This window comes from Ranitomeya variabilis, chromosome 1 (genome assembly GCF_051348905.1).
Source record: "Ranitomeya variabilis isolate aRanVar5 chromosome 1, aRanVar5.hap1, whole genome shotgun sequence".
NCBI lineage: Eukaryota > Metazoa > Chordata > Amphibia > Anura > Dendrobatidae > Ranitomeya > Ranitomeya variabilis.
This window is the reverse complement of record NC_135232.1, coordinates 858780852-858794849: the sequence shown is the minus strand read 5'-3', so window position 1 is coordinate 858794849 and position 13998 is coordinate 858780852. Positions and strand designations below refer to the sequence as shown.

Here is a 13998-nt window from a genome sequence, read left to right as displayed (position 1 = left end):
TCCACTGCGGCAGGAGAAGAATGGGAGACCGCTGTGGAGATGGCCCAAGATTCCCCCTGTGCAGAGGTGGGAACTCAACCCCCAACATGGCCCCCCTCCTTGGACCTCGTTACGCTCGAAGGCAGCAATGAGCTGCGGAGCCCAAATGTGCTCAGCAGGCTCTCAGGACCATAACCCTTCCAGTCCACCAAATAAAATCTTTTGCCACGTACCACCTTGCGCCACAAAATAGCGTTCACCTCGTAATCGTCCGTAGAAGAACCCGATGTCCCGGCAGATGACTCGGAAAACCAGGACATGTATAGGGGTTTCAAGAGGGACACATGAAAGGTGTCGGCGATACCCAGGTGTGGCGGAAGGGCTAAACGGTAGACCACAGGGATAACCTGTTTGAGGACCTTGAAAGGGTCCAAGTAGCAAGGTGCAAACTTAGTGGACTCTACTCGCAGCCTGATGTTACAGGCGGTGAGCCACACTATGTCGCAGGAGCAAAGGTCGGAGCGGGGTGTGTCATGATTCCCCAATGGCATGGGAACATCAGAAACACAAAATAACAGACTAGCCCTCGGGTGATGGAAACTCAAGCTGACGTGACCTAAATCTATCACACAACTAACAGTAGCCAGGAAACATTCCTACGGCTGCCTAGATGCCATGCGCCAGCCGGAGAACTAACTACGCCTGGAAGAGGAAGGAACAGACCTGGCTTACCTCTAGTGAAATTCCCCAAAGATGATAGTAGCCCCCACATATATTAACGGTGAGTTCAGAGGAAAAGACATACACAGTATGAAGGTAGATTTAGCAAAGCGAGGTCCACTTACTAGATAGAGGAAGGATACAAAAGAGGACTTCACGGTCAGCTGAAAAAACCCTTTCAAAAACAAATCCTGAAATTACTTTAAGACTCCTGTGTCAACTCATGACACAGGAGTGGCAATTTCAGTCCACAAGACCTTCCAGTAACAGGAAATGACAAACTGTAAACTGGACAAAAAATACAAAACAAAAAGGACAAGAGTCCACTTAGCTGATCAGCAGACTGGTAGCAGGAGCATGCAACTGAAAGACTCAGGTTACAATGATGACCGGCAAGGAAGTGACTGGAGAGCAAGGCTAAATAGGGAACTCCCAAAACTGATGGAAGCAGGTGAGCTGAGGCAGAAAAGAACACACAAGTCTCCAGTACCACCAGCCACCACTAGGGGAGCCCAAAAAGTGGATCACAACAGTACCCCCCCTTAAGGAGGGGGCACCGAACCCTCACAAGAACCGCCAGGGCGACCTGGATGAGCCCTATGAAAGGCACGAACCAAATCCGAGGCATGAACATCAGAGGCAGTTACCCAAGAATTATCTTCCTGACCATAGCCCTTCCATTTAACCAGATACTGGAGTCTCCGCCTGGAAATACGGGAGTCCAAGATCTTCTCTATAACGTACTCCAATTCACCCTCAACCAGCACAGGAGCAGGAGGCTCAGCAGAAGGAACCACCGGCACCTCGTATCTCCGCAACAACGACCGATGGAACACATTATGGATAGCGAAAGATGCCGGGAGGTCCAAACGAAAGGAAACAGGGTTAATAATCTCCAAAATCCTATAGGGACCGATGAACCGAGGCTTAAATTTAGGAGAAGAAACCCTCATTGGGACAAAACAGGAAGACAACCACACCAAGTCCCCAACACGAAGGCGAGGACCAACCCGACGCTGGCGGTTAGCAAACCGCTGAGTCCTCTCCTGGGACAAATTCAAATTGTCCACCACTTGTTCCCAAATCCGATACAACCGATCCACCACAGCATCTACTCCAGGACAATCCGAAGACTCCGCCTGACCAGAAGAAAAACGGGGATGAAACCCCGAATTGCAAAAGAAAGGGGAAACCAAAGTGACCGAACTAGCCCGATTATTAAGAGCAAACTCCGCCAACGGCAAAAAGGCAACCCAATCATCCTGATCCGCAGAGACAAAACACCTCAAATACGTCTCCAAAGTCTGATTAGTTCGCTCCGTCTGGCCATTAGTCTGAGGATGGAAGGCAGACGAAAAAGACAAATCAATGCCCAACCTGGCACAGAATGCCCGCCAAAATCTAGAAACGAACTGGGTACCCCTATCAGAAACGATATTTTCAGGAATACCATGCAAGCGAACCACATTTTGAAAAAACAAAGGAACCAACTCAGACGAGGAAGGCAACTTCGGCAATGGCACCAAATGAACCATCTTAGAAAAACGGTCACACACCACCCAGATAACAGACATCCTCTGAGAGACAGGAAGATCAGAAATAAAGTCCATCGAGATGTGCGTCCAAGGCCTCTTCGGAATAGGCAAGGGCAACAACAACCCGCTAGCCCTAGAACAACAAGGCTTGGCCCGAGCACACACATCACAAGACTGCACAAAAACACGCACATCTCGAGACAGAGATGGCCACCAGAAGGATCTAGCCACCAAATCCCTGGTACCAAAAATTCCAGGATGACCCGCCAGCGTAGAAGAATGAACCTCCGAGATGACTCTACTGGTCCAATCATCAGGAACAAACAGTCTACCAGGTGGACAGCGATCAGGTCTATCCGCCTGAAACTCTTGCAAAGCACGTCGCAGATCTGGGGAAATAGCGGATAATATCACCCCATCCTTAAGGATACCTGTAGGTTCCGAATCACCAGGGGAATCAGGCTCAAAACTCCTAGAAAGGGCATCTGCCTTCACATTCTTAGAACCTGGTAGATATGAGACCACAAAATTAAACCGAGAGAAAAACAACGACCAGCGCGCCTGTCTAGGATTCAGGCGCCTGGCAGACTCAAGATAAATCAAATTCTTGTGATCAGTCAAAACCACCACCTGATGTCTAGCACCCTCAAGCCAATGACGCCACTCCTCAAATGCCCACTTCATGGCCAAAAGCTCCCGATTACCGACATCATAATTTCTTTCGGCGGCAGAAAATTTTCGAGAAAAGAACGCACAAGGTCTCATCACTGAGCAATCGGAACTTTTCTGCGACAAAACCGCCCCCGCTCCGATCTCGGAAGCATCGACCTCAACCTGAAAGGGGAGAGAGACATCAGGCTGGCGCAACACAGGGGCAGACGAAAAGCGGCGCTTAAGTTCCCGAAAGGCCTCCACAGCGGCAGAGGACCAATTGGCAACATCAGCACCCTTCTTAGTCAAATCCGTAAGAGGCTTAGCAACACCAGAAAAACCAGTTATAAATCGACGATAAAAATTAGCAAAGCCCAAGAACTTCTGAAGACCCTTTAGAGAAGTAGGCTGCGTCCAGTCACAAATAGCCCGAACCTTGACAGGGTCCATCTCAGCAGAAGAAGGGGAAAAAATGTACCCCAAAAAGGAAATCTTTTGAACCCCAAAAACACACTTAGAACCCTTTACACACAGAGAATTCTCCCGCAAGACCTGAAAAACCCTCCTGACCTGCTGAACATGAGACTCCCAGTCCTCAGAAAAAATCAAAATATCGTCCAAATACACAATCATAAATTTATCCAGATATTCACGGAAAATATCATGCATAAAGGACTGAAAAACTGAAGGTGCATTAGAAAGGCCGAAAGGCATTACTAAATACTCAAAGTGGCCCTCAGGCGTATTAAATGCGGTTTTCCACTCATCCCCTTGCTTAATTCGCACCAAATTATACGCCTCACGGAGATCAATCTTGGAGAACCACTTAGCCCCCCTTATGCGAGCAAACAAATCAGTAAGCAGCGGCAACGGATACTGATATTTGACAGTAATTTTATTCAGGAGTCGATAATCAATACAAGGCCTCAGCGAGCCATCCTTTTTAGAGACAAAGAAAAACCCAGCTCCTAAAGGTGATGAAGAAGGACGAATATGTCCCTTTTCCAGGGACTCCTTAACATACTCTCGCATGGCAGCATGCTCAGGTACAGATAGGTTAAACAAACGACCCTTTGGAAATTTACTGCCTGGAATCAGATTTATGGCGCAATCACACTCTCTGTGGGGAGGGAGAGAACCAATTTTAGGCTCTTCAAAAATATCCCCAAAATCCGACAAAAATGTCGGAACCTCAGAGGGAATAGATGACGAGATAGAAACCAAAGGTATGTCCCCATGAGCCCCCCGACACCCCCAGCTTAACACAGACATAGTTTTCCAGTCCAGTACTGGGTTATGAGATTGCAACCATGGTAATCCAAGCACTAACACATCATGTAAATTATGCAACACGAGGAAGCGAATCATCTCCTGATGGTCTGGAGTCATACGCATAGTCACTTGCGTCCAGAACTGTGGTCTATTACAAGCCAGAGGTGTAGAATCAATACCCTTCAGAGGTATAGGAACTTCCAGAGGCTCCAAATCAAACCCACAGCGCCTGGCGAAGGACCAATCCATGAGACTCAGAGCGGCGCCAGAGTCCACATAGGCATACACGGTAATAACTGATAATGAACAAATCAGAGTTACAGACAGAAGAAATTTAGACTGTAAAGTGCCAATAGAAACAGACTTGTCAACCTTCCTAGTACGTTTAGAGCATGCTGATATAACATGCGCGGAATCACCACAGTAGAAGCACAAGCCATTTTTGCGCCTATAATTCTGCTGCTCGCTTCTTGACAGAATTCTGTCACATTGCATTTTCTCTGGCGTCCCTTCAGAAGATACCGCCAAATGGTGCACGGGTTTGCGCTCCCGCAAACGCCGATGAATCTGAATCGCCATTGTGATGGACTCATTCAGACCTGTGGGCGTAGGAAACCCCACCATGACATCCTTAACGGCATCAGAAAGGCCTTCTCTGAAAATTGCCGCTAGGGCACACTCATTCCACTGAGTAAGCACAGACCATTTACGAAATTTTTGGCAGTATATCTCAGCTTCATCTTGCCCTTGAGACAGGGCTATTAAAGCTTTTTCAGCTTGAATCTCCAAATTAGGTTCCTCATACAGCAACCCTAAAGCCAGAAAAAACGCATCCACATTGAGCAACGCAGGATCCCCTGGTGTCAATGAAAATGCCCAATTTTGAGGGTCACCTCGCAGCAAAGAAATCACAATCTTAACCTGCTGAACAGGATCTCCAGAGGAGTGAGGTCTGAGAGAAAGGAATAATTTACAATTACATTTGAAATTCAGAAACCGAGATCTATCTCCGGAAAATACCTCTGGTGTAGGAATCTTAGGTTCAGAAATAGGAGTACGTATAACATAATCTTGTAAATTCTGAACCTTCGTAGCAAGATTATTTAAACCTGCAGCCAAACTCTGAGAGTCCATCCTTAAACCGGAGAGATCAGAGCCATTCAAGGATTAGAAGGAGAGAAAGGCAAGGCTGTAAATAGAGCAGAAATACAACTGAGCCAACTAAGTAGCAAACATGTGAGGAAAAAAAAAAAAAAAATCTACAGACTTCTTTTACTCTCCTTTCTTCTGCCAATTACTTTAACAGTGGCCGGTCATACTGTCATGATTCCCCAATGGCATGGGAACATCAGAAACACAAAATAACAGACTAGCCCTCGGGTGATGGAAACTCAAGCTGACCGTGACCTAAATCTACCACACAACTAACAGTAGCCAGGAAGCATTCCTACGGCTGCCTAGATGCCATGCGCCAGCCGGAGAACTAACTACGCCTGGAATTTGCCCGTAAGAGGTCGAAGACTCTGCCAACATCTCTCCGGTGGAACTCAATATCTGGAGAGAAGATGAGAATATCATCCAGATAAACTACGACCGAGATGGAGAGCATATCCCGGAAGATATCGTTAACAAAGTCTTGGAAAATGGCTGGGGCATTACAGAGCCCGAAGGGCATCACCAGATACTCATAGTGCCCATCCCAGGTATTAAAAGCCATCTTCCATTTGTCCCCCTCACGGATGCAAATCAGGTTATAAGCACCCCGCAGATCTAATTTGGTAAATACCCTTGCTCCCCGTAGCCTATCAAAGAACTCAGAAATCAGGGGCAACGGGTACTTATTCTTAATGGCGATGGCGTTAAGACCCCTGTAATCTACGCATGGACTTAATTCTCCGTTCTTCTTCTGCACAAAGAAGAACCCCACCCCTGCAGGTGACACTGACTTCCTAATGAACCCTCTTGCCAAATTCTCCTGGATGTATTGGGACATAGCCTCCATTTCTGGAAGAGAGAGGGGATAGACCCATCCCCGAGGAGGTTCTGCTCCAGGCATGAGATCAAGAGGACAGTCATAGAGGCGGTGAGGCGAAAGGGTCTCCGCAGCCTTTTTGGAGAACACGTCTGCATAGGACCAATAGCACTTGGGAAGGGAAGAAAGATCTGCGGGTATCTCGGTAGTGGAAACTTGAATTCACTCCCTCACACATCTGCCCTTACATGATTCACTTCAACCCAATATCCTCCCAGAGGTCCACTCAATATGTGGGGAGTGGAAACGGAGCCAGGGTATTCCAAGCCGAATCTCGTCCATTCCCCCGGGAAGGACAAGAAGGGAAATAATCTCCTGGTGGGAAGGGGACATGGATAATATGAAAGGGACAGTCTGGTGTGTAATTTGTGAGGGAAGTGTCGACCCATTCACTACTCTAACAGTCACCGGTTTGGCGAGCATCACCAGAGGTATTGCATGGCGCAGTGCAAAAGCAGAGGACATAAAATTCCCCTCTGCTCCTGAGTCCACACAAAGCTCGACTGTTAGAGTGGATGAGACTAACGTGATTGTCCCTTTAAAGGACAGCTTGGAGGAAAATGCCGCTGTGTCTAGTGAACCTCCTCCAATGGTTACTAGACGCGATCGTTTCCCGACATCTGTGGACATTTATTGGCATAATGTCCTAGCTGTTGGCAATTTTTACAAACCACGGGTACTCGAGCGGTCCGAGACCTGGGTCCCGTTCGAGAAACCTCTATGGCCTCATGGGAGTCAGACGGCTGAACAGGAGATTCTAGATGTCTGGCGAAGGTGGGAGCCAGCCGAAACCTTTGCCTACACTGGGTCCGCTCTAACCTCCGCTCGTTAAAACGGAGGTTGATGCAGGTAGATATTGAAATGAGCACCTTCAGTGTGGCGGGAATCTCCCTGGTGGCCAAGGCATCCTTCACATGGTCTGCCTGTCCTTTCCAGAACACCGGAAAAAATACTTTATCCAGCCACTCCAGCTCAGAGGCCAGAGTCCGGAATTGGACGGCGAACTGGCTGACCATGGACGAACCCTGTGTAATTGCAAACAATTGGAGCGTGGTATTGTGGGTGACACGAGGTCCTAAAAAGACCTGTTTCAGAGCGTCCAGGAAGAGAGCAGCACTCCGCACCACACGATCATTACGCTCCCACAGCGGCATTGCCCACTCCAATGCCCTGCCCGACAAAAGGGATAAAATAAATCCCACTTTCGTCCATTCCATAGGAAAACGTGCAGCCAGGAGCTCTGGATGTATGGAGCACTGACTCACGAATCCCCGACATAGCTTACTGTCACCAGCAAACTTGTCTGGAAGCAGGAGCAGGGGTGGCAGAGGACAAACTGGCTGCAGCTACACTTGCAGCCTGAACAGCGACTGCGGTAACATCCACAGCTGAGTTTGTGCATTCAAGAGCCGCCAACCTACCCTCCAGCTGCTGGATGTACCGCTGTAGACGCTGATCTTCTGCCATTTACTAGCCAGACCCTGGCGCTAGTATTCAGTTAAGGCTGGTGGAACGCACTGAGTAAATAGTGAGATGATATTTGGTGCGTTCGCAGCCCGGGGTCCACCGTGCAGGAGAGAACCTGCTGCTGGCAAATGGCGGCCCTATATGACAGTAGAAGCGAACTCGGTTACTTCACAGAGTCGCCTATAAAGAAATCACTGTGTCCTGTTTAGCTCACAGGAGTACACAGCAACTGCCGAGCAGATAGCAGTTTGTGGTCACACAGTCAAAGAGGCAATCATTCAATCTCCTCACCAGAGGAGCCAGTATTCTAGTGGTTTATTTCAGCTGGGGCCTTGAATGCATACACACAATCTCATCACCGGAGGTGCCAGTATTCTAGTGGCTTATTTCAGCAGGGGCCCTGAATACAAAGATGAATGACCACATTGGCGCAAAACTCATGACATGAATTGATACTAGCGCATGGTTGTGTGGTCATGCGAACCTTTTATAGCTTGCAGCAAGTAGGACCTTCCCAGAAGGACCAATGGGAGGCTGCCACAGGAGTTGAGCACCTTCAGGAGCTTCCTGGAGGACCAATGGGATTTGCTGCAGTATCTAAGCATGTGGCCCTTGATCTCCAACAAGAGATCTTACCCTGGGCATGCTCAGAAGGGGAAAAGTGGAACTTAGTCCCAAAAACGTCTGCTCGCTGCTGCCCAGTACTGTCTACAATGGCAGAAGCTGGAAAGGCAGCAGTAACCCTTTGTATAGAGTTAGAGTGAGCGAGATGCTGGGACCGACGTCTCCGCTGAGCAGGCTTTGCTGCGGCAGGAGAAGAATGGGAGACCGCAGCAGAGATGGCCCGAGATTCCCCCTGTGCAGAGGCAGGAATTCGACCCCTAACACATATGTCTTTTAAAAGCTTCAGGTTTTCAAAGATGCCAAATGTTGAAAATAAGTAATATATACATTCTTCTGACATTGTCAAAGAAGAATATCAAAACAAATTCTAAAAGACATCCAGAATTCTTTTTGTTTTGCTTTAAAAAGTTAGTGTTTTCTTTATTGCTTAATGAATTTAAAAAGGTCAAAAAATTCAAATAAATAAGCACCCAAAAATGTTGTTAAAAAAAATTTCAATTTTAAAAAAGTGTTAAAAATGTGCACAGGACATGACCAAATAAATACTAAATATAAACTCTTTACATTTTCAAAACTCCAGAGAAAATGAGCAATTCCAGAAGTATCATTGACTTGAAAAAAGAACATTTTTGAAGGCCAGAAAAAGACGCAGTGTGACCGTTACTTTTGGATGTTTACACCTGCACTTTTTTAAACAAATACATTTTTGATAAATGGATTTGAGTCAAACCCAAAAGTGCTTCCATTATATTTTCCTCTTAAATCAACTTCTGGATTTAGGTGAAAAACGAGCAGCAGAAACTGCTGTGATGCTTTAAAAAAAGGAACATAAAATCACCCTTAAAGTGGTTGTCCAAAACCCAAAGAAATTTTCATCTACATGTCTATCTTTTTAGTACCCTAAATTAAACTAATTTCTAATATGCTTGCATTTAAATTTCCGTGCTGTTTCTACTCGAACTACCATTGTATTTTTTTCCCTACTTCCAATGTGATAATGCTTTGTTTGAGAATCCCAGTGCATGCTGGGATACTCAAAATACGTGTCATCAGGGGGTCAATGGTTGCCACAGTCCCTACCCCCTCCGTGAAATTAAGTGTTATCAGTGACTCTCATTAGAAGAAGTGGGCTAGTCCCTGCTCTGTCTCAGTGAACTGCACATTAAGCAATGTGCACAATCATAATGTGTGCCCTGTGTTGCCGGCTCGCATAAGTAGTAATGAGGCGGCAACACAGAGGATGTGACTTGTGGGGGCAGACCTAACACCATGCTTTAAGTTGTTGAAATTATTTTAGATTACAGAACTAAATAGAAAGGGAGCTAAATAGATAGGGATTTTGATGAAAATTTATTTGGCCATTGGGCCATCCCTTTGACTTTCCTTTACAAACAATATTTTGCCTTGCCTTTTTCATCTGGCTTTAAAAAGTATAAAGAATATCAGGTGTTTAATGAGTGCAATTTTTTTAATTTGGACATTTTTATTTGTGTGTTTTTTTATTGTGTATTTTAAATATTTTAGAAAAGCCAACTGAAAAAATGAGGGGGAAACTTCAACACATGAAGCTTGCTGTATTTTAACATATTGCCACTGACCTAAAAAATGCATCAAAGTTATTTTGTAGTATTTCATATTTACCTGTTGGCTAACAGTTAAAAGCTGACTGCATCATTTTTTGATGTTTTGTTTTAAAGGTGCAACAGAGTAAAAATACAAAGAAATCCTAAAAACACTATGTGTGAAAGCACTCTTAAAGAATTTTAAGCAAAATATTAAATGGACTAGAAATGTAAATTTTTCCTTTTTACTTTCTATTTCTGCTCTATTTATCAAAATTTATATTCATAAAAAGCAGGACACACTTTATCTCATCATCATGTGTTCTTTTTTATCATCTAATGCTGAGTTTGTTAGCATAAACATTATCAACGGTCAATAAAATACATAGGAAGCTTAGGAAAAGCTAAAGTTAAGACAGGCAGCTATTAGACCAATCATACATCAAAGAATTTCTGAGGGGCATTTTAAAAAAGTATATAAGGATTTATATTAACATTCTAATAAAGTTCAATGAAAGGTCAAGTGATTTATCTGTATTAAAATACATATATTTACCATCATATGCAGATTAGCTGACATTTCAGTGATTAGGTGAGAGTCCTATTAATGAGTACTACTCTAATAGTAATGCTTTTATTGTGAACTGGAGGTTTCATTACACAAAATAACTATTTACAGAAACAATACCTTCAATCAAGTAAGACAATTATTGAATATCATAAGAAAAACAATTTTAAATTGAATGTTATGTACTGTTATATTTAATGTGATAGGGGTTGATTGAAAACTTTTGTTACTCATTCATTGTGTTAAAAATCACTGCTTTACCTACACTTGCATGTGACCTGACTGGTGTCCGACTTAGAAAAATAAGAAAAGGAAAATTGTTGATGAAAACTTTCAACAATCACATTCTGGCCATGCTGAACTTTTTACATCAGAGAGAAAAATGGGGTTTAAAGCTTAATGCTTTAAATTTATTAAGGCTAATGGATACCTTGGTAATAATGGTAGAAACACAGTTCTTATAGGAGTTTTATAAACTTCCTAACAATATTAAAGAGGATCTTTCACCAAATTTTTCATTTTGAACTGGACACATGATGTAATAGTGGCTGCAGAGCGGAATACAATTTTTTATTTATTTTTGCCTTTCCATTGTGGAGATATTAACAGTCAAAGTAGCAACTTATTCAAGAAGACGTTCACATGCCCAGTGAAACGTTTCTAATAACATCAACTTAGACTTAATTAAGGGGAGCTCATTACTTTGTTTGTTAATATCTATGAAATGCAGAGACAAAATTAAAAAAAAAAAAATATTCGACTTTTCATCTTGTGTCCAGCTCATCATGAAAAATTTGGTGGAAGGTCTTCTTTAAATGCTCATTCACATGAGCATAATTCTTTCACGTGAGAAAATTGGATCAATTATGTTACTTTTAGGATTGTGAGCTAGAGTTCAAGTCCTATTCCTGTATGAAGAGACAATTTGCATGTTTACTTTCCCTGAGGAGCATTGCATGGCATATAAGCCTTCTCAGCCTGTCATGCCAGGCCTGGCATGTCACTATCCACACTGATGCCATGCAACAGAAAAAAAACACAGAATACTAGAATACTTTGAAAAACTTGATGGACCCCAATATATGTCAGCTAATTCTTTCAGTATTCATTGAAATCTGTCTGAAAATAAATACTTTAAAGCTGCCATGGCTTCCTTGACTGAGAGTCATGAAGCTAAAGTGAAAAAACCTAATATAAACATGTGTACCAGAAGCATCATTAATATGAGAATATACATTATTATTATTTTCTTTTACTAGAATGCATACCTGCTTAAAGTGGTCAATAATATAATTTATTAATTATGAATGTTTAGTTTACTGTGTAAAATTAACCGGATTATCTTTACAAAGAAAACATTTTCAAAAGCAATGTAAATGTCATACCTTAAAGGGAAGACCTCTGTCAGTCATAGGGCTAATCGGAAGGGATGTTGTACTGCTGGCTGGACTCAATTCAGTGCTCTGTCAAGAAAATATGTGCATGAGTATATACTTTTTGAAATATAAAGCTAAAATGATGTAACCAAAATACAATAAAAACATAACATAAAAACTAATTGCTTTTATTTGTATTTTTGCTTTGCAGCCTTTTGGTTGGTTTACAAGCTAACACACTACACAGTTCAACAATTGCTAAGCTGTTTGACAGGTTGTCTACTTGCTTCTTTAGGAAGTGTGATAACAGCAAAGCAACAGATAAACTTGTCTATAACACTCAAATGTGTTAATGTGATCACAAACCTATATGGATAATGTTACAAGAGAAAAAGTACTGTTTATTGTAAAATCAACTAACAGTAACAGCTGGAGGTTTTATGGCTGGTGGTGTTTTTGCTCATCTAGAAAATGAATTTAGATGTCATGTATATATAAGAGAAAATTAATGTCTCTCTTAGTCAAGACATCAAAATTCATTTTCTACAATTGAGCAAAAACAATTAAAGTGTCCTGATCCAGTGAGGCTCCTCTTCTGATTATTAGGCTCAGTACGTCTTCATCATTGTGATATGTATTTTTTTGCGGTGTTCACTGAAGGGGTTAACTAGTAAGATAGTTTTATAGAGCGGGTCGTTAGGACGCGGTGATACCAAATATGTGTACTTTTATTTGTTTTTTTAAAATTTACATAAATGAATGGATTTATTGGGGATTTTTTTTCCTTTATTTGGGGATTTTTTTTTTACTTTCTACCATTGTCCCAGGGTGGGACATCACTATATTAGATCAGATCGCTGATCTGACACTGTGCATAGCACTGTGTCAGATCAGTGATCTGACAGGCAGTGCAGGAGGCTTTCCTGCGCCTGCTCTGAGCAGGCGCCGGCTAGCCACCTCACTTCATGACCCAGAAGGAGTCCCACGGCTATCTTGGATCCAGGGACTCCTTCCGGATCACTGGAGCAATGCGATCACATCGTGTTGCTCTGGTGGGAGAGCGTAGGGAGCCCCCATCCCTGCGCCATCCCCCTCTATGCCACTGTCACTACTGACAGTGGCATCAGAGGGGTTAAATGCCCACGATCGGTGCTAGCGCCGATCATGAGCATTGCTGGGGGGTGTCAGCTGTCATATACAGCTGACACCCGCACCTGATCACCGTGGCACTCAGCGCGAGACTGCGGTGATCGGTGCGCCGTACTAGTACTGTTTGCTGGCAGAATTGCAGTTGCTGCAGTGCCGTACTAGTATGGCGCATGGCATGAAGGGGTTAAGATTTATAAATTTATAACATAAGCAACTCTATTGCCCAGACTGAAAGGGAATTTGTCAGCAGATTTTTGCTCCTCATCTGAGAGCAGCCTGGTGTAGGCAAATAAAAGCTAAATCCAGCAAGGTATCACTTAGATTACTGGGTGCAACCGTTCTCACCCAATCAGAGTTTTTACATTCAGCAATAAAGCAGAGCTGAAAAACTAAGGTCGCCCACACCACACCTAACCCTGTCCACACCAGGCTCTCCATGTACAAAGTCGGTAGACAGTGAGGTGTCTATCACAGGAGGAGGGGTGTCAGACCAGGGCTCATAAACAGGTAGTCATAGCAATGATAAGCTACTGGTGCTAAAACAATCATTGGCACAAAACAAAATCTCAGAGCTAGATAAGAGAGGCATACTGAAATTTGTGTTTTAACCCCTACCTCATGCTATCTTCAGATTACATAGTAAAAATTTGCTGACAGATTCCTTTTAAATGGTCATTGTCATTTTAATAAACTCTGCATAAGTCAATAGCATTACCAAGTATATGAAACTTTGCAATAATGCTTAAGAGAGAAAAATGCCTCCACTTGCTACCCACTTCTTCCACCTCCTAAGCACAATATTCATCCAGAAATACTGATAAAATTTGTCTTGAGAGATGAGGCAATATTTATTTAATTAGAATAAGATTATATGATATGGAGAAAAGATGGGAAAAGAAGAGGGAGAGCAGAGTAAAGAAAGAGACATACATATTGACATTGTGTTTGATTTCTAGTAAGTAATATATCTCACCCAAGTACTGGATTCACAGTTACACTTCTCAGTACTGCTGGAAAAAAGCCATTCATGCTCCTAATGCTGCTTATGAGAGTATGCTGCAGA

The 13998-nt window shown here is 43.3% G+C and overlaps 1 protein-coding gene across 2 annotated transcripts in view; it reads right to left on the bottom strand.

Annotated features, from left to right (window-relative positions):
• Positions 1 to 13998, bottom strand: part of CCSER1 (coiled-coil serine rich protein 1) — a 1470964-nt gene that overhangs the window by 413974 nt on the left and 1042992 nt on the right. For both annotated transcript variants that reach the window (XM_077277225.1, XM_077277233.1), the window contains exon 7: positions 11796 to 11873. In XM_077277225.1, coding sequence (XP_077133340.1) covers positions 11796 to 11873 — 78 coding nt within the window. The remainder of the gene's footprint in view (positions 1 to 11795; positions 11874 to 13998) is intronic.